General features: G+C 37.6%; 1 protein-coding gene across 4 annotated transcripts; it reads right to left on the bottom strand.

Moving 5' to 3' along the window:
- Positions 1-19,623, bottom strand: pacs1a (phosphofurin acidic cluster sorting protein 1a). Of its 4 annotated transcripts, none has more exons than XM_053240095.1 (24): positions 19,226-19,623; positions 14,079-14,166; positions 13,249-13,338; positions 12,987-13,112; positions 12,165-12,309; positions 11,803-11,894; positions 11,251-11,334; positions 10,607-10,663; positions 10,204-10,364; positions 9,069-9,162; positions 8,343-8,426; positions 8,054-8,166; positions 7,833-7,965; positions 5,823-5,927; positions 5,335-5,441; positions 4,032-4,186; positions 3,822-3,932; positions 3,608-3,725; positions 3,435-3,477; positions 3,296-3,338; positions 3,052-3,187; positions 1,774-1,997; positions 1,408-1,527; positions 1-1,173 (listed from the first exon to the last, which is right to left on the bottom strand). In XM_053240095.1, exons 1-24 carry the CDS (start codon positions 19,375-19,377, stop codon positions 1,055-1,057), a joined length of 2,700 nt encoding a protein of 899 aa, XP_053096070.1. In that variant the 5' UTR covers positions 19,378-19,623; the 3' UTR covers positions 1-1,054. The 4 variants fall into 4 exon arrangements, with proteins under 4 accessions (XP_053096070.1, XP_026794614.1, XP_053096069.1 ...); XM_026938813.3 differs by having other exon boundaries at positions 10,607-10,666; positions 19,226-19,622; XM_053240094.1 differs by having other exon boundaries at positions 8,343-8,429; positions 19,226-19,622.
- Positions 19,624-19,665: the final 42 nt, after the last annotated feature.

Genomic DNA, 19,665 nt, shown 5'->3' with positions numbered 1-19,665 from the left:
GCCAGTTAGGATGCATTTATTATCAGTGCACATGATTGGTGTAAATGTGAAAAGATAATTTAAAAAAATACTTGACTTATGAATACATACCAACCATTACACCAGAACATTATACCATTACAAAATTACTGCATGCAAAATACTTATTTGCATACAACAATATATATCAAAGGCAACAAGGGATCACTACACCTTTTTAAACACCTGAATGCAAGTTAGTGATGAGTTTTGTAGGCTTCGTGTAGGCTTCATCTTCAGTCATCCTGGATCATCACATTTGTAATGTGATAGGGGAGGTAGGCTACACACTGATGACCTTTTACATATAGAGCTAATTTTACTGTACAAAGAACATCAATATCAACATCAGAGAAGGAATGAAAATAAATGAAGGAAATGAGGCAGCCAGATTCAACCATCCTGAAAGATTACCAGGTAAATGTACATTGTACACATTTAATATCTTCATTTCATTTGCTCTCTTTCACACACATATGCAAAGTATAATAGCTTATGGCCTATTTTCAACATACAATACTATTTTGTGATAAAATATGTTTTGCTCATGTTTAGAAAATATTTGAGAAGCCTCAGATATCTATAATATTGCAAAATTGCTCTTATATTATATAGATATTAACTATACTCTAGTATACATTGATAGAAAATAACCACAAATGCAGAGCCTGATCACTAAATTTGAGAACAAGTGAAAACAATATATTCTTAAATCACTAATATTCTTAAATCACTAACATTGAAAAGGTGACCAAATAATTGCACAACCATATAGTATATGGAGGTTATTGCATTGTTAACTGCACAGCACAGCAGAAAATAACAGCACACAAGAATAACAGATCCTCTCTTTACCTTTGGAGGTGATCCATTCTTGGTCTCAAAACGCTATAATTGCTTTTCCTTAACAAATCATTCAGATGCTTGTCTACCTAAATACACCAATATCCAAATAAAGAAACAATTGTCCCTATATATTGCCTGGAAGATCGTTTGGAAATGGCAGCTCCTGTGGTTTGGTTCAGGTGAAACTCCACTAGGAGGCAATTTTACTGTTGCTGAACAGACCAACTGGCAGATATTTCACATGAGTGGGCCACTGGGATGCCAGCTGGAAAAACTTTACATCATTCCACTCCATCCCATCAACAGATACTGCAATATAGGCAAAAAAAAAAAAGATTAACTCAGGTATTTGTACTAAACTACAAATTGTCTATATATATATATATATATATATATATATATATATATATATATATATATATATATATATTTAGACCCATATTAGGAAAGTGAGTTGAACATTTTCTCAAATGTCTCTTTACTTATAATAAGCTTTCCATATAGTCTGTAATTTGAGCTGAAGAATGCACATAAGGGCTTTACCTCTAAGACTTGTTTGCTGATGCTTAGCAGAACAGATGAGTCTGGTGATTCCCTCGATCACCTGGCTCTTGGACTCTGTGTCCCTCTCTTTTGGCTTCTTCCCCAGAAAAATAGTAGGGACTGGTGGTAGACAAATGTTTGTGTGCTGTTTTTAATCAGAGTTTAAGGGCTGATGGAGGCGAACAATGTTTTTCACAGATATCACAGCAAATAAAAAAAAAAACTTGAGTAAGCATATCACAGTGTGTAAACTGCCAAAATATTTAAACATTCTAAAACATTTAAAGAGAAGTAAATTAGCCCAATTAAAAACCCTTAGAAAATCATTACAGCTCCAAACAGCAGGTTGATAGGCAAAGTGCTCACCTTTCTTGTTCTTCTCTTTGGTGACCACAGTCATGGCCATGGTGCAAGAGCTGGGCTGGAGCTCGCCAATGGAGGAGTTGGGCAGTCGGCTGACCTGCAAAGACCTGAAAGCACTCTTAAGGGTGTTCTTGGTGTCCCTCCTCTCACCATCTTTACGCTTTTCAGCCACCCAGTAGTCCACCTGTAGCCCTATGGCGTCTGTTCCATGAGACATGCTGGGACTCCTGGCCAAAAACAATGATGTGTCAATTCATCATAATTTGACTAAGAATTTATTCAAATTTATTTAGGTTCTCATCGGGAATTACAGAACAAAAAAAAAAATCAATCCCGAGACCATATTTTTTCAGTTTTTTTCTAGTTCTTTTTAATGGTTTACAGGCATGTTTTATTTCTAAACTTCACAATGATTGCAATAACCAGTAGTCGATTAATTAATTAAAGATGCTTATACCACAGTGCTGATAAATTCCCAAATCTGATTGATCAGAAGGAATTAATTGATCTTCTGTATCAGCAGTTCTGATAGTTGCTCCAGCTACAAGGCAAACTTAATACAGGTTTGTATTAATGTGTTCATCCTAATACACTGCTTCTATAGTAACTACTTACACAGGGACTTGCATGTAGGAGACTCCATATACATAGATTTAAAAAGCATGTGTAATTGCTGATATGATGAAGTTTTCTCTGAGGAAATGTTTATTTAGCATTTTTGGAAGGAGTCTCCAGTGTCGGCACTTTGTAATAGTCAGAGGTAAAGCTGTTCCTTGAACTGTTCAGACACAGGAAAGTCTTCAGGACAGAGGGCTTTGAGGTTTCTCGGTGACATCTCCATTATTTTGCCTTATTAACTTAAAGAAGAGGCAGTTTATAGCTGTTATAACCTAAGTGAGAACAGGAACTTTTCCCCCCCAAAACATTGCACAAGAATAAACATTACTATAAATGAATAAAAATTATGACATCATTCTTTAATAAATAAAAAATTGTTAGTGTTGGCAAATGGCCGTGGTATAAAAGGAATAAAACAGGAAGCGTCATGCTGTTATTGGAAAATAATCAACCTAGGTGTGGTAAGAGCCCTCTATCTTGCATCTGGCCAAAGCACACCACCCACTTATACATTTCATCATGTTTTTTCATGTTATTTAATGAAATAACTGAGTAAATAAAGTATCTACAGCTTCAAGACATGCTACAGTAAAAATGGCCAGGTATAAACAAATGCAATATGTGTAATATGCTCAAAGATTGTTAGATCGTCACCAAACCTACCCATGAACACCACTGAGAGATGGTGAAGGGGGAGGGGTGGCAGATTCTTTTATCATCCCAGTGGACATTGCATGAGCAGGAGGAGAGGTTGAAGGAACTATCAGACTCAAAGACACGCCCTCATCACAGTCTCCACCTATTGTGGAAAAGAAAAGGAGATCAAATTATCAAATTTTATTACAAGAATTTTTTTAAGTTTTAGTGCAGGTTATGATGGTAATGCATCATCAAAAATCAATTATACCTGCCAATCCAGACATGGGCTCAATCAAACCGACTTTAACCACCTGATTGACATAAAACAAAACAAAACAAAAATTAACAGTGCACATGATAAGCAACGGGAATTGTTAAGCAGCGATGCTAATTAAAAATTTACTTACACCCACAAAGGGGACAAAATTTTGATAGGAATCATCTTCTTGTCTGAAAAAGCAGGAAACAAGAACATAACCATGCACTATATATATGATTATGTCATACATTTAACAATGTGTAGACAAATAATAACCCATGTTGTACAATATAAGCCATACATGACTGTGGTTCCACTCACACTTTGTGCTTGCAGGTTAGCATAGCCTCAGCGATAGGCAGCTGATGAGTGACTGTGGCTCCATCAATATACTGACCAATACGTCCGGCCACGTCCAAACCCTCTGCAGATGATAAACCTGGACAGATACGCAACCACATTCAGAGACAGAATTAAAGAAGCTGCGGTCTGACATGAGACTACTGAAACCATAGCAACAACAGCAGTTACGTACCAGGTTGTGGAGGATCTGTCCGACAGAAGAACTCCCGCCACGCACTGTCTAGGAAAGCTGAACGGTAGCGGTTGTCTATGGAGCCGAGGTACTTAGCCACAGGGTGAGAACCTGCGCAGAAGTTGTCATTTACTCAACCTGACTTCTCAGTTGAGTCAAAAGCAAGCCCATCTCAATTATTTTTTTTAAAGACCTTGAAAAACCACTTACCAAGTGGAACCACCAGAAACTTTAAATGCCCCAGCCAATCAGATGTCTTGTTGGCTAGCTGAGATACGAAGAAGCGCAAGATGGCTCCCAGATAGTTGTGCCCTCCCACAGCCACCACTTTCACAGGTTTAGGTGTGACAGAGTTACAATTACAGCTGCAGAGAGCAGGAGCACAGACGACATAAGCGTGGAGGTGCAGGAAGGACGAGGGCAAAAACATCAATCGTTACAATATGTGGCATAGCACAAGTAACCTTTTGGAGTCTGGTGCTATTTTGGCTGGTGTTATATGCTTTTAATTCTGCCTATATATAAAATCATGAAAAATGTTTATCTTTTTTTTCCCCTAGTCAATATGACCTGATCATTCTTTTTTCACCTAAACATTCTATAAAAACACACAAATAAATGTATGTAAGACAGACATTTATAAATGTATGTAAGATAATGAAAAACAAATAAAAGAAACAAATAGGTAAAATAAAGATAAATCAAACTATGTATAATTATTTACAAAACTTTAAATGACTATATCTCTGTTTCTACATGGTCTCCATGGTCTATCAATGCGATATAAAACCATACTGAAGTTTCATACCAATTAGTCGTATTGCTTAGAATGATGTACATTTTTTTGCATTTTTTTTTTGGAACATTTCTTTTTTCAACAAACAGAGCTGTTTCTTGTCCAGACTGTAGATTGACACAGACTACTGCTGATAGTTATATCAAGTGATTATAACTGTTGAAAAAAACCCTGGATTTTGTGTGCACTGCAGCTTTAAGCTCACTTTGCTGACACATCCGTAACATGTTGTCAGCAGTGACTGTGATGATGCATGTGAAATACAATAATACGCCTAATTATTATGAAAATTTCTGAATCATTTCACAATTTTTCAAAATGCCTTTGGAAGAGAAACTAGAAGTAAATAAAGTATGCAAACCAATCAAAGTACAAATTACATGTTGAAACAAATGACAGAGCTGTAAGATTTGTGTGGTCTGAATGAAAAAAACTGGCTTAGTGCAGCTTTTCTGTTTACCATGTTTAATATTTGGATGAGACATGACATAAAAAACTTTACTTTACAAAAAGACAAATCATAAATGATGTTGCCCAGTACTATAAGGTGTATAATAGTAATGCTGATTTAATGATAGGTAGAATTGTTTTAGCTCTTCCTTGCAATATTGTGACCAGCTGTATATTAGCTGACTAGCTGAATATTAACAATAGCTACGCTAGTTATTAATAGCTAGTGCACATCCACTAGGACTGAACTTGGACTGAACCACTTACAATTTCTGAATCCGAGTGAGCAGAGCTGAGAGCACAGCCTGAATCTCAGACACTGAGCAAGTACACACCACTGGATGCTTCTGTGCCTGCAGGGAGTCTGCCACATACTACACACACACACACACAAACACACACACACACAAAATATCAGTATAACTGCGTTAAGAGACCAGTGTACATTGCCCTTAACAGATTTTCCATTTTTCCTTTCAACATAATTATTTAAACCATGTCTTCTTTAAGCCTAATTTTATTTGGTTGTTTTTCTAGAAGCTACCAGCTGGCTGAAAGAGACTGATCTAGTCCTGGTTAACATAGCTTACATATGTATAAAAATATAATAAATATGCTGGAAAAAGCTGAAACTGAATTGCCAGTCTAAACACATTTTAAAACATATAATGAAAACCATTGTTTTTTTTGGTTTCATTTTAAATTTAATACAACAAAGAAATTCTTATTAGCTAGTTCTGAGGCATAGTCACTACCTGTCCTTGCCAGTCACTGCTATTAATGAGGATGAGGCTGTCAGGCAGGGTCGTGTCAGACACCAAGATCTGGTTCAGCTGGTCATACACTATCTTCCTCGGCATCTACACATATTCGCAGGAGAAAAGGTGAGTTTTGTTTCTTTAGAATAAGCACACACAGCACTGACAGAGCAGAATGATTACGCTGATACTGGTTTGTCGGATAAATATGCTGACAGTTTCAAACATGCACCATTACAAGGCAGATTTATGAATGCATAAAACAACATTCGACATTCCAAACTCTGCTATTTATATCTTTTTAGCTGACAATTTGACAAACACAACAGGCACAGCACCACAGTGGGAATTAAAACATAGCACTTCACCCTACACAAACGTCATACGCTAGTGAGGCATTCAGATATTTTTGTGCAACAATAGTGGCAATGTTAGCCAATTACTGACTCACTGCAGTGCCAATGTGCTGTTATATAAGCAGATTGAGCGCCCACTCTGCTCCACGCTCTGCATCTCTGCTCCTAGCACACCCACTCAGAGTGTCCCGCGCTCAAATCTACAGCCCAAATGAATCACCATGTTTACTGCGGACCCTCCAGAGCTGTTTATTCTGCAGAGCTTTAGCGAGATTCTTTGGCACAGCGAAGAAACGCAGCGTTTAAAGTGAAACAAAAAATCTTAATGAACAAATATATTATTATTAAAATCAAATATGTAGTCATATGTAGTCATATTTGAACAATATATCACAGAACTTATTACTAATATAATAATAATAATGCAGAGCTACATGATTAAATGTGATCACCTTTTTAACTTCCTTAATTAATTAATCATCAACTATGCACACAGCTAAAGTCAGCTAATTAGATAATCCTGTATATGCATGCTGTATATCTTAATAAATTATTTTTTAAAAGAAGAATTGTGTTTAAATTTAGCATGTAAAAAATCCACTTGGTTAATGTAATATGTTTTTAAAGTATTTAAAAAATTAAAGTATTACGTGAAGCAGAGGTTTACTATGTAAAAGAAAATTTTGTGTAATTGTAATTACACTTTTGCCATTAATCGCCACATTCCCATATCACATTAGAAAACTAAAAAAAGCATGAACGTAATGGTTTTAATTGAATAGTGAATTTAATTAAAGCCAGGAACCACAGGCAAAATTGTGACTTCCAGTGTGTTTAGATTTCTGAATATTATCTCTCTCTAACTGTCATATATCCGCAATATGTAATTTGTCAATTCTTGATAAAAAATATTTTATTTTTATTCTTCTCTCACAATGAAGAATTCTTTGGTAACCTAAGTAGTCCATATGTGGACATGTCATACTGTCATTCATGTCATACTGTCATACATACTGAAAAAGAATGAATGTTTGCTGGTATACTGCCGGTTACTGACATTATATTTATCACTCACCAAGTCTTAATATCTTTCTTATAATCTTGAGTTGTTTGACTGAAAAACACTGGGAAAATAAACTTGAGGTAGGTAGAAACAACAGCACTGTCAGCATAGAGAATTCATGATGATTCCTGGCTCTTATTGATCCCAATTACGAGTGTGAGCTATTTTTTTTTTTTTTTTTTAAATCCTGCACACACAGTTAATGTAATGCATGTATGTACACAGTATCTATTCAACTTCTAAACCTCTGCAACCCTGACCATGTGGTTACTAAGGACCGCTCATGTTTATGTTAATAGATGGCGCACTATTCGCTTTTGTCTGGGTTTTTTAAGGAAACTCGCCTGAAATTGTATTTATTTGAGACCAGATCCCATCATAACTGGGATCTCATGAGGTGCAAAAAAAGGTTGTGTGAGTGGGAGGTTTTTGCTTTCATGTGATGCAGGCACAACTTGTTCCTTTCTGCATGATCACTTTTCAGATTGGTATCTGAAGTATCTTTCTGGCAAGCTTTCTATCAAAAAAAGACCACTGTGACAATCCATCGAGAACTTTAATACCATGTGAGGAGGGGAAGGAGCTCACCTGTGGAGTGAGGCTGAGTTCAGGTGAGCGCTCACTGTCTGAGCTGTTTGTCCGCTCGCTGAGAGGTTTAGACAGCTGCCTCTCCTTCATGGGAGTCCCTCGCTTATGCTTAGGAGTGTGACCACCATCCAGCCTGGGAATGAGTATTACACAGTGAAAAAGGAGGTATTACACAGTGTGTGTTGGGTGAGCACATTTGTGTGTATGTGTGTGGTACCAGCCTTGGGGAGGGCATGGTCTGGCTGTTGCTCCTCTGTGGGGTTCGTGGTCTTTCTGCCACAGAAACAGTGATGCTGGGAGTTCCATCGCTCAAAACCTCCACCTCATTCAGCTCCTACAACACCAACTACACATTACCTACCAGCTACATGACACTTGGGGGCAAAAGACAGATCAGTTACACACAGCTTTCTTGATGAGACCGAAAGAGACAGACTAAACAGAAGTGGAAATGAAAGACAACAAAAACTGCCATAAAGGGAAGGTGGGACGAAAAGGTTATGATCCCACCACTGTGTCTGTCTCGGAGAAGGCGTCATCCAGGTGTGCACTACTAGAGCGCTGAATTTTACTTGATGCCGTCTGTTCCCCCTGCTGCTGGAGAGATAGAGAGATGGACAGATATTTAGATTTAGATATTTGACAGATAGATGAATGGATAAGTAATTGAAAGTATGAATGGACAGATAATTAAAGAGTTGAAGCTGTAGGTATGGATAAATTAATGAATGCTGGATAAGTACTTTGTTGAAAGTGTGGATGGACGAATAGATAGTTGTGTGGGTGAGTAAATTTTGACTGGATGGATGGTTAGATTTCAGATAGGTGGATGGACAAATGGATGAATGGATAGTTGAAGGGAGAGAGGAAGGGATGAATGGATGAATGGATGATAGTTAAATGGATAGATGGACAATGTGTTGGTTGGATGAATGAATATAAGATAAATGGATGAAGGTAGCAGACAGATTGTTGGAGGACTGGATTGATAAATGGATAGATAGTAGTTGGAGGTACAGATGGATGGTTGGATAGTTGGATAGATGAATAAATAGTAGATTAACAAAAATGGATAACAGATAAACATAAAAATAGTTAGATGGATGGATGGATGTGGAGAGAAAGTTGAATAAATGGATAGTTGGATCAATGGAAATATTGACCTACAATGAAAGAAAAACTGATCTTAAGTTAGAGGTGAGATTTGCGGTTGTTCTCCCTAAATATGACACTCACAGGATTCAGTGTGTCTCTGCCTAGAGAACATCTGCTGTTCAGACTGCCAAACTCACTGTGAGAGCTGGACTGAGACACAGCTTCGAAGAATGGCCTAGACACACACACACACACACACACACACAAAGACAGATAAAATGCATGAACAGTCAGAGGCAGTGGAGTAATGTGTAATGCAATAGACGTTTATGAGAAGCCCATGGTTGGTATTTTTATCTTTGGCTTTAGGTCAGAGAAGCAAATCTGTACTCTGATCATGGCGTAAGCTACACCCGCACATGGTGCAGGGGCCTCACAAGGGATCAAGATCTAGAAAAATACTTGTATAAGATTTGTATAGCAGCTTTAGTAGATGCTTGTTACATAAGACTTCTCAGAGCTGTGGAGTTGTGTGGGTGTGGTTTACCAAGGCATTTTCTGTTAAATTACAGGGTTAAAACTTACAAAATCGCTATTGCTAAAAGTTTATATAAACAAACGGAACTCTCATATGTGCTTATTAAAGAAAAGCCCTTGCTCTCATTGTGAATATTTGCCCAAACAGTCGGTCACGTCAGTCAGTGAGATTCCCTTTTTAACAATCTAACATTAATAAGGTGATTCCACAATTGCACTGACATTTAGCATTTTGTACTTTCAAAGTGACCTCATCAGTCAGTACCACAATATCATGCCTTTGTTATTGCGAGTTTGAGAAGGTTTTCGCTTCCCCACTTCATCCAAATGATCATGAAGGTGAACACATTCACAAAAGTATAATATATCAGAACCAGTGAATCTTTTATATCACACCTTATTTCTGATCTCAACGTTCTTTGTTTTCTATAATCTCATTTTATATGCCTGAATGGCTTTCTTGCACCATTTCATCAACATCTGTTCAGTTTTAATCCTTTGTTCTTCCTAAACTATGCAAGGCCTGTGTGATATATGGGGTATTCAGACTGTCTTAAGGTTTTTATGTTGTAAGGCTTTAATTAAATTTTATTTGTATAGGCTTTTCTGTTCTTTTGTTCTTCTATTCTTTTGTTCTCTGCCAATGCAGCGTGATCGGTCTGGATTGTCTTCTTGATTAAGCTCCAAGAAGCGTCCATCTAACTGTGAGTGTGAACGTAAGTGTGTTATTGTATGTTACGGGAGTTTGGGCTTGGGCATGCTGAGGACACTGTCTGTCTCCTCCATGTCTGGTCCACTGTCACTGGGGTTGTACATCTCCAGACTGTTGTAGAGCTCATCCAGGTCTTCCTCTACATCACGAATCTGCTCCTGAGACACATGGTCCAGGCCAAATCCCACCTACACATACCACATCAGCAATCAAACATTGTCAAGCAAACTCTACAACAAAACATCAAATAAAGGCAATGATTGGACAGATTTGTGATAAAGATTTCCAATAAAGATTTGCAAGTCCCATGTTTAGGGAGGAGGGAAAAAAATCACAGATATCACAAATAAACAGGATGGGTGGGGGATAGTACAGGAAATAGAGAAAAAGACACAGAGAGGAACATGGAGTGAGATTAATGTGAGTTTACCTCATCAGAAACTTTGAACCTTTTCAGCAGTGCCACAAATTTCTGCTTGATGTTAGGCTGCTGAATATAAAACACTTTACGTCAGGCAGAAAAGTGGGAAAAGCAAATCCACACGAATTAGGCTGTACGACACAAGCAGCAAAAATAGCAACGAGCAGAGGAGGAGGATAAAGGACAGTAACAGGCAGAATGCTTACAGAACTGGCACACGATCTAGCACATCACCAGCTAGTAGACAGATCGTGCAGCTAATCAAAACAACAAGCTGATACAAGCATGTGAAGAGAGATATCCCAACCTCGCACTTCGACACAGTCAATACATATTGACCTGCTTATGTCTCAGCACATTTCTCTAGCCATTAGAATTATCAGGCTCTGTTGAAAGGCCAACAGGGACCTCAGGCTACCATAAACACACAGGCCTGTTCCCTGGGATTAGAGTCAATTTGAAGAAATGGAGCCCTTCGAGTAGAGAAACAAACACTGATGGGCATGTTTCCCAAGCTGTAATAGATGGGTGTTCAGCGAACAGCTTTGTAGTTGTTTGTCTTGGATAAGACTAAGATTAAGCAGGTGAAAGCTGTAAACAAGCATAAAAAGCCCATCTAGAGCCAGAAGCAGTAACCTGCTCCAGTAACTCACATTAGCTCTTGTAATGGAAGCAGCAGAGGTAAGTTTACGACGAGGCTTCTTCTTCCTTACTTCATCTTCATCGTCATATAGATACTGCCAAAGGGGAATAAAATACTGTAGGTTTGGTCGGCATAATTTCACTAATAATCTCATGATTTTAATTGTTATGGTATATTTTAATAGGTTTTATTACCACTAAGAATAGGATGATGCAAAACTACATACTTCAGTTACACTGAGATAAATACAAGCTTGTTTATTAGCGGTTTATTAGCTGACTAGCTTATGGACAAATTCTTTGTTGCTGGCTGTTAACTAGTCGGCTAGCTGTTAGGGACTGCATGAGAATGAGAGTGTTTCCAAATTACTTCTGTATATTCAGAGAGTCTGGCATTTTTTATGAGGGTAAGAGGGTAGAGATGTTCCTAGGCCATTTTAGTAGTTTCTTGATCAGTATTTTTTTTAAAATTGTGAATACATACTTTTACTGGTTTGAAATAATCATTCAGGTATACTTTAAACCTGACCTATTACCTCATTTGACATTTTTTTCTTTCTAACCTGTCCATGTAATGGGTCATCACTTCCTTCCTGCTCAGATGAGTAGCTCTCTTCCTCTTCCTCAGAGTAGTTATCAATGTCAGGGGATCGATCTACATAGTGATAGAGGGAAAACGAGTACAATACACAAAAGCATAAAGGATAAAGAATAAATTAACAGAGAACAGAGATTAGAATCCATCTGCTTTTGAAATATTGTGAATAATTAAAACATATTACACAGACTTAGTAAGACCACATTTAGCACATTTACATATAGATTATTAAATCATATATTACACAAGCCTACCCGAAAGCCAGCAATGTAACCTTATTCATATTAGTTTTACATTTACATCTGTATGAAAGTGAAACTCCCTCACCAGACAGCTTGGCCTTTGGTCCCTCTGGGTCTACAGGTTGACTGGACATTGAGTAGACCCTGATCTCAGCCACAGGCACAGCCATGTCCTTTATTTTAGTATGCAAACGCAATACCTGAGCGCCTTCAGTGGGATGCTGCATCACCTTTTAGATGACAAGCCAGACAGGCATAAAAAAATTAAATATAAAAGATGATGCATATGTATCTGTTAGGTGTGTTAGAATGAATTTCACTGTTCAAATACCAGACAATTTACATATTATAAGGCAAATTTCCACATTTGAATGTTGGTCCACATTTTATCTGTAAGTCTATTGAAACATGTTTCAACTTTAATAAACTTCTCATGACTTGTGTAAAAAAAAAAAAGAAGCCACCTAGCTATGTTAGTTAATGATAGTGAATAAAATGTTTTAATTGGTATTGGATATTTTAATAAGTTTGGCTACTACTAAGAATATGACCATGCAAAATGAGAGTGAACTCACTCTTGTGTCTACCTGTGAGAAATGAGAGCTAATTTATTAGCGGTTAGCTTGCCAACTGGCTAACCAGCTAGCTAATTTACCTGATTATAGACAAAACTTTGTTGTTGTAGTTTATTTGGATAGTGATATATAAATCGCTGAGAATATGACAGTGCAGAGACTCCATCTCATTTGTATTGACAACAACTGTGAGCTAATAGCTGTTAACTAGCCAGCTAGCTATTAGGGATGGCAATTTAGGGAATATAGTGAAGTGTGTTTATTGTAGGGTTTTTTTTGTAGTAGTTTTTTTTCTGCTAATTTTTGCAGTAGACTGTGATAACATTGCTCACCTGTGCCATATTAATCAGGCCCAATGCTAGTGTCTTGTACCCCAGGATTGTACGATTCTTGTACCTTTTCCTTCGCTGGAGCATGATCTGCAGCCTGTTGGCATCTCTCTTCAAAAAGTGTGGATACTTTTGGAATAAAAGCAGGAAAAAAACTCTAAGAAACGTTACAAAAATTTTTGTCTAACAAAAAAATAAATACCTGCAAAGTGAAAAAGAAAAGTGACAAATTAATACAAAGACACAAAGACACACAAGAACAAACCTGAAGAGAGAAAGTGAGCTGTAAATCTGTCTCTGTGAGCCCAGGAGATGGCAGGAGGATTTCATTAGAGCGCAGAATCCGCTTTGATCCCTGCAAGGTCATGCAAGTAATGAGTTAGAGTCTTAAGACTTGGAGGTGGTACCTTCAGTGGGATGCTGCATTACTTTTTGAATGACATGCTGAAGATATATATATCAATATAAAAGATTAAGCATATCTGTTAGGAATGACAGAATGAATTCGACTATTCAATATACCATTTGGATTTTTGTAAAATGGACAGATTAAAAGGCAAATTTCCACATTCAAATGTTATGATGGTCTGTGTTATGTCTAATGTAAGTCTATTAAAACTGAAGATTCTAGCTTTATGTATAAACAGCATTGTGAATAAAGACTTTATTTTTGATTTAAAATAAAAATAAAAAATGAACATGTCAATTGATATCACATACAAGTAAACCATTTTCAGTGCACTTATTATGGTCACACGTTTTCTGTGGCTGAATTTCAAATGGTGTGCTATGAAACATACAATGCACTATGTACTACAACTTCATTATGTTATATCCTATGAGGGGAGCACATACAGCGAATAGGAAGCCATTTGTGAACTACTGGCACTAAGAAATTATTCCTGAAATGGCAGATTTTGTAGAGCCTGTGTAGCCTAAGAAATAAAGCTAAATATTAGCAACATATGTCATATAGGTATTTACTGTAGGTAAATAAATAAAAATAAATTTTAATCAAAAAAATAATTTAATAATTTCAACAGTACAAAAAATAATTTAATTAAGAAAAGAACAGAGAAAAATTCTGGGGTTTACCTGAAGTTTGACTGCAATGACCACTGATGTGAGGTCTCGGTCAAGGTCCTTTAAAATCACCAGTTTTTTAAGAGTCAAACTGAGGAGTCTGACAGAGAGAGAGCGGCAAAGTTACTCTAAAAACATCTCACTTTGGCAGCAGAAGCAACGTTCTGTAACTTTAACATATGCAAGGGTTACTCTGCGGACATGATTTTCTATATATACATACATATATTTATATATACAGTATATATTTAACTTGACATCTCACCAACATACTACCATGAAACAATTATAAACTTCTTTGTAGTTTGGTATAGACCTTTACAGTCTGGGTAATCAGAGACATCTCTAACAAATGCAGTGTGAAGTGAACTGTGTTAACAAATCAGAAAAATGCCCTGTAGATCAGCAATTTCAAGCAAAGTATACGCAAGATGTCTTAACTTGAAACCATCAAAACCTTCAATTTCACCATGTCCTCAGATCATGAACCTTTTCATCATTTTGTTGCCACACCACTTATAGGACAAGAAGTAAGCATCATCCCAGCTAACAGAGAATATTATCAGAGTAAGTAAGTATTTGACAGCTTCTAAAATTAGACTGTTACCTTTCAGAAATAAGGTTCCTGTATCTGCTATAATGATGGTTTGAATTATAATGTTATTAGAGCGTTGCTCACAGATCATTCTCAGTTAGACAAAACTAACATTATAGAAATGTTAGGACCCTACAACTAATAATGCTGCAGTGACATTGTAGTAACATTTATAAATGTTACATATAAACAATTTCAGAACACAATGTCCAGAAAATGTTCTAAGCTAAAGTTGTTAGCAGAGATGGGTCAGGAAATGGAGTGTGAATCTGGATTTTAGTACCACAAGAGAGAAAGATTGCGACACCTACAAAAACATCCCCAACAAACAGCTTGTAAATATAAAGTAGCAAACATTGCTCCATATCATCTTCTATACCTGCCTGTGTCTCCCAACATCAAAGGATTTTAACCATCACATCACAGAGCTGACTAGGTCAAACTGTCTTCTCAAAGTGAGGTGCTCACAGCGACCTCTCCGGGATTTCCGGTATAATTCACCTGACTGCCCCTGTCTCAATGAAGTGTAACGCCAGAGTCAGAAGGCTTGGGAGAGAGAGACCTCCTGACCAATAATAAGGTTAGCAAAAGAAATTTTATCCTTCCAAAATACACACACATATATAAAAGTCAGCTTGTTCTGTTATGTAAGAGTCCATTCCATCATAATCTACAATAGACCAATTTGCATTACTACAGGGTTAGTACAGGGTTAAGTACTGAGCGTGGAAAGGTCTCTTGTTTTTGTAGTGACTCAACATCATTAGGCCTAATTTATTTCTTCAACTTTCTGCTGTTAAGGCAAAGTTGGGCTGTTTTCCACAGCTAAAGCAAAAGATTTGTTACATTTTTAGCAGATTTGTTAAATAAGGTCTATTAAAAAAATGGTAGTGACTTCATTCACTTACAGTCAAAGAGGTTTTACAGCATCACCTGCTTGTTTTTAGTAGCAGCTTAATATTCTCTGTAGTCTAAGTTTTTTTTTTTTTTTTTGGAACATTGTTTTGCATTCTTGTTCTGTTCCTATACCTAGGGTTTGAATTGCATTATCTTAAAGAATATATTTTATTAAAATATTTTTGTTTCTTATACTACAATGCCGATAAATCCTCAACTTGTATTGGCCAGATGGTGATTAATTGCTATAACAGCACACATCTGACAGTATTTCCATTGGCAAGACAAATCACAGGTTTATTTTAATGCACTTAAAATACTGTTTCTATAGTAATAAGTAAATCACAGGGACTTGTACAGCAGACAATCATATAATCTAATCTAATAATAAATGGATTAAAAATGTGCTGCTATTTAATGAAGAAAAACATATAATCTATGATATGGTTAAGCGTTCTGTCAATAGATTTATGGAAGGAGTCTCCAGTGTCAGGGAAAGTTTTTCAGGACAGAGGTTCTGGTTTTTGGTTTTTCTGTAGCATAACAAGCTGTGTTTTTTCCTGTCTTATTAATTTTTAGCTACTATAACCTAAGCGGTTCCAGGAAGTAACTTGTTTTGTGGCTGTTCCACAATATTAAATGGCACAACAGAAAAGTGTTTGCCCTATTGTCTGGAGATCACAAGTTCAAATCCTGATGATGCCACAGCGATCCACGACTAGGAGTCCAAGAGAGCAAAAATTGCCCATGCTCTGTGGGTGGGAGTAGTGGTATACTTGCTCTCCCCTGTCAATCACAGGGACACAAGCCAATCATGGGTATCTGTGAGCTCATGCATGCAGAAGGGGGCAGATACCACTTTCTTCCCTATGTGTTACATCGCCCCGTGCCACAGCATAAGCAGCAATTACAAAAAATTCAGTTGGCTGGTTTCACGTGTCTCAGAGGAAGCACATTATAATCTTCATCCTCCATGATTGGTAGCTGTTGTATGATAGGGAAGACAATGCTTTGTCATTGCCATTGCACTGGGTGATGGTCAAAGAAATATAGGAGCAAAGGCTTAAAATATGGACTGAAGAATGCTTTATGTAGACAATTTTCTTCATTTTGCATGTGTCCTCTGTATCACAATTTACAGTCACACTCACATATCACTTTTTCCCTCCACCTGGCATTTAATCAAACTGTAAATAAAACTCTATTTTGGTAGTATTAACAATTATGAGTGTTATTCTCCTAGACACAATTTACACGGCCATGTTCTATGTCAGCTGCAAAATATGCTGCAAGCTCCATGCTGAACTGGCAGGTTTAAATTTAGAGACAAACAACAAAGAATAATCGTGACACTGAATTAATAGGCTGTCATAACATTAACATAACTCATGACTAGGTGCTTCTATTGAATTTTTTTTAGTGGAGAATACAATAGTAGCTGACTGCACCATTTTAAAAAAAAAAAACTTAACATGTACAATATGTTTCATTTTAAGTAAAAATCCCCAACACAGCCCAGATCTTCAGTATATGTTGATTATGTACACCGTGTTGTAGTTTACATTTTATTATCTCAGCAGAGAGGATGGAACTGTGGAGCTGCAGTCTGGTTTGTTCATAAACATTGATCCATATTACATTACATTACTTATTCATTTGACAGATGCTTTTATCCAAAGAGAGGCAGAATGCAGTCCAAGGATAGAGCTAGTGAAGGAGCTGACAGGGACATGCTGCAACACTAATTTACCAGAAACGATTGTTAGAAAGAACAGAGATTTACAACTAAAAGCAAGGGTTAGACTAAGTGCTAGTATTCAGTACTAGTACACAATACGTGAGCAACTCTGCACAGGTAACTCCCAGCCCCTGTGTAAAAGCACATGGGGACCCATAAGTGAAGCAAATAAGGATACTTCATAGCCAAATAAACACAGTGTGTGAAAATTAGCTCGTGGTCCACATGGGAATTACTGGCCTCTTTGATGAAAAAAAAAGGTAGATAACCCTAAACCCACTCTAAGTGGGTCAATGAAAAGAAAAACGAAAAGAGAAGCAAGATGATGTTGGATCAGATTAAAAACAGACTGAACTAAAAATGGTCAAAGAAGACTCAACATACTGTCATTAAAGAGCCTGTTAAAGAGCTGGACTCTGAAGATTTGCTGGATGAGTTTGTGAGGAAAAAAGCAAGAAAGAAGCCAGACATGTATGACAGCAGTTCTCTAACTTTTTGTAGCTTAGGACCCCTTTAACTGTAAAATAAATTCCATGGATCCCCTGAGTACAGACTTATTTCATGAACATTATTCAAATGGGAATGATAATATTTTCTATTTATTACAGCCATATAGACATATATTCCTGAATTTCCCAACAACAGAATACATTAGGTCCATTATTTATAGGTCTTCTTGTTTTTTGAGTTATTGAGGTTAAAGGTTTGGATTAAAAGATTCAAATGACCAGTCAAGCAGGCTAATAAGTAAAAAAAAACAAAAAAAAAAAAAAAAAAAAAAAAAAACTCAAATGTTATAACTTTGATAATGATGGATTTTGATTTCCACTACTGTAAGTAAATGTAAAAAAAAAATCACAGACCCCCTAGCTATGTTTCATGAACCCCACTTTGAGAACCACTGGCCTAAGGTAAGACTGACTTTTGTGTGTGTGTGTGTGTGTGTGTGTGTGTGTATGTGTGTGTGTTTGGTTGTTTTTTTTTTTGTTTGTTTCTTTGGTTGGTTTTTGCATGTGTGTTGTGGTGGTGATGGGGTCCCAGGGGTTCAGGGAATTCTCCAACTTGGGAAAAAAAAAAACTACTTCCCACATTTGAGGGTTCACGGTAGCTCAGCCATCTGAAGTCAGAAATAAAATTAATACTCACTGTAAACTGTCTACAAAAACTGGAGATTAAGTCATTTGGTTAGTGACTAATGTATTTTTAAAGTGGATGAGACATTTCCCAGTTATTATGCTGCCTTCAACTTTCCTTGTAAGTGTTAATCTGAAGTTCTATTTACAGTGTGTGCAGCCATGAAGTTGAGAAGACTACCCCAAGTAGACGAGCTGAAATTGCAAGTTTGGTGGTTTTTACCGGTTGTAGGCAGGGAATTACAAGTTACAACTTCACCTCGAATGCAGCACTAGTTGAGAAGAAGTTGACGAGTTGGAATTTCAAGTGGAGCGGGTGTTTCTCTAGCTTTTACTGGCTAGAGGTGGGGAAATACAAGCTGCAAACTCCATTCCAAGGCATTATTAATGCGCCTGGGTAACTGTGCTAGTCATGTCCCCCTGTGACGTCAGAGGGGAACACAAGAGCTAACTTCTCAGGGGAATAACAAAAATTCAGGACCAGCCAACAAATTAGCACCAAAATTCCTAATCACACCAGAAATATTGTAATAGGAACATTTACTGTGTTTCAGGGTGGAGTGTTCCTTTATGTCTAGAGCTTTACTTTACTCAAAGTTGAAACAATGTTTGGGGAAAACTGTGCATCATGTAATGAAGGACTTCTTATGTGAAGTTTCATATGAGTGACAGCGTCCTGCACATAGCGTGACAGGAGTTAAAATGTGACAAGGCGGCAATGCTGCAACCTGTAACTCCACGCACACACACACACACACTCACACACACACACACTCACACACGCGCGCGCGCGTACCTTGGCACACAGCTGGGAGAGGAGCGGTCGATTTCCCATGTCGCAAACAGGTTCATCTGAACCGGGCGGTTTGATGAAATGCTGACCGATCTGAAGGGCTGCAGGTGGGGAGACGCAACTCCCGCTCGCTGAACTCCTCCTCGCTCCGACATGCTAACGGTGGAGGGGGGAAAATCGCAGTACAAGTCTTGTTGATCAAGCTTTGCTCTCAGTTACCCGCATCTTGGGGAAAAATCGCTGCGCGTGTCACGATGCGCGTCCCTGTCGCCCGCACCGCCTCCTTCCCAACGCCGCTCATCTTAGACTTGAGTGTACAGAGTCTACCGAACACGCTGCAGTCCAGCACACAACCTGCTCTAGTGTTTGACAAGTGAAGCTTTTTGAGCAGCAGGAAGGCGGAAATCTGTCTCTCTGCGATCCCACAGAACAGCGACGCCTCT

Source organism: Pangasianodon hypophthalmus, chromosome 15, assembly GCF_027358585.1.
Source record: "Pangasianodon hypophthalmus isolate fPanHyp1 chromosome 15, fPanHyp1.pri, whole genome shotgun sequence".
Classification (NCBI taxonomy): domain Eukaryota; kingdom Metazoa; phylum Chordata; class Actinopteri; order Siluriformes; family Pangasiidae; genus Pangasianodon; species Pangasianodon hypophthalmus.
The sequence above is the reverse complement of the archived record's forward strand: the minus strand, read 5'-3'. Positions and strand labels throughout refer to the sequence as shown.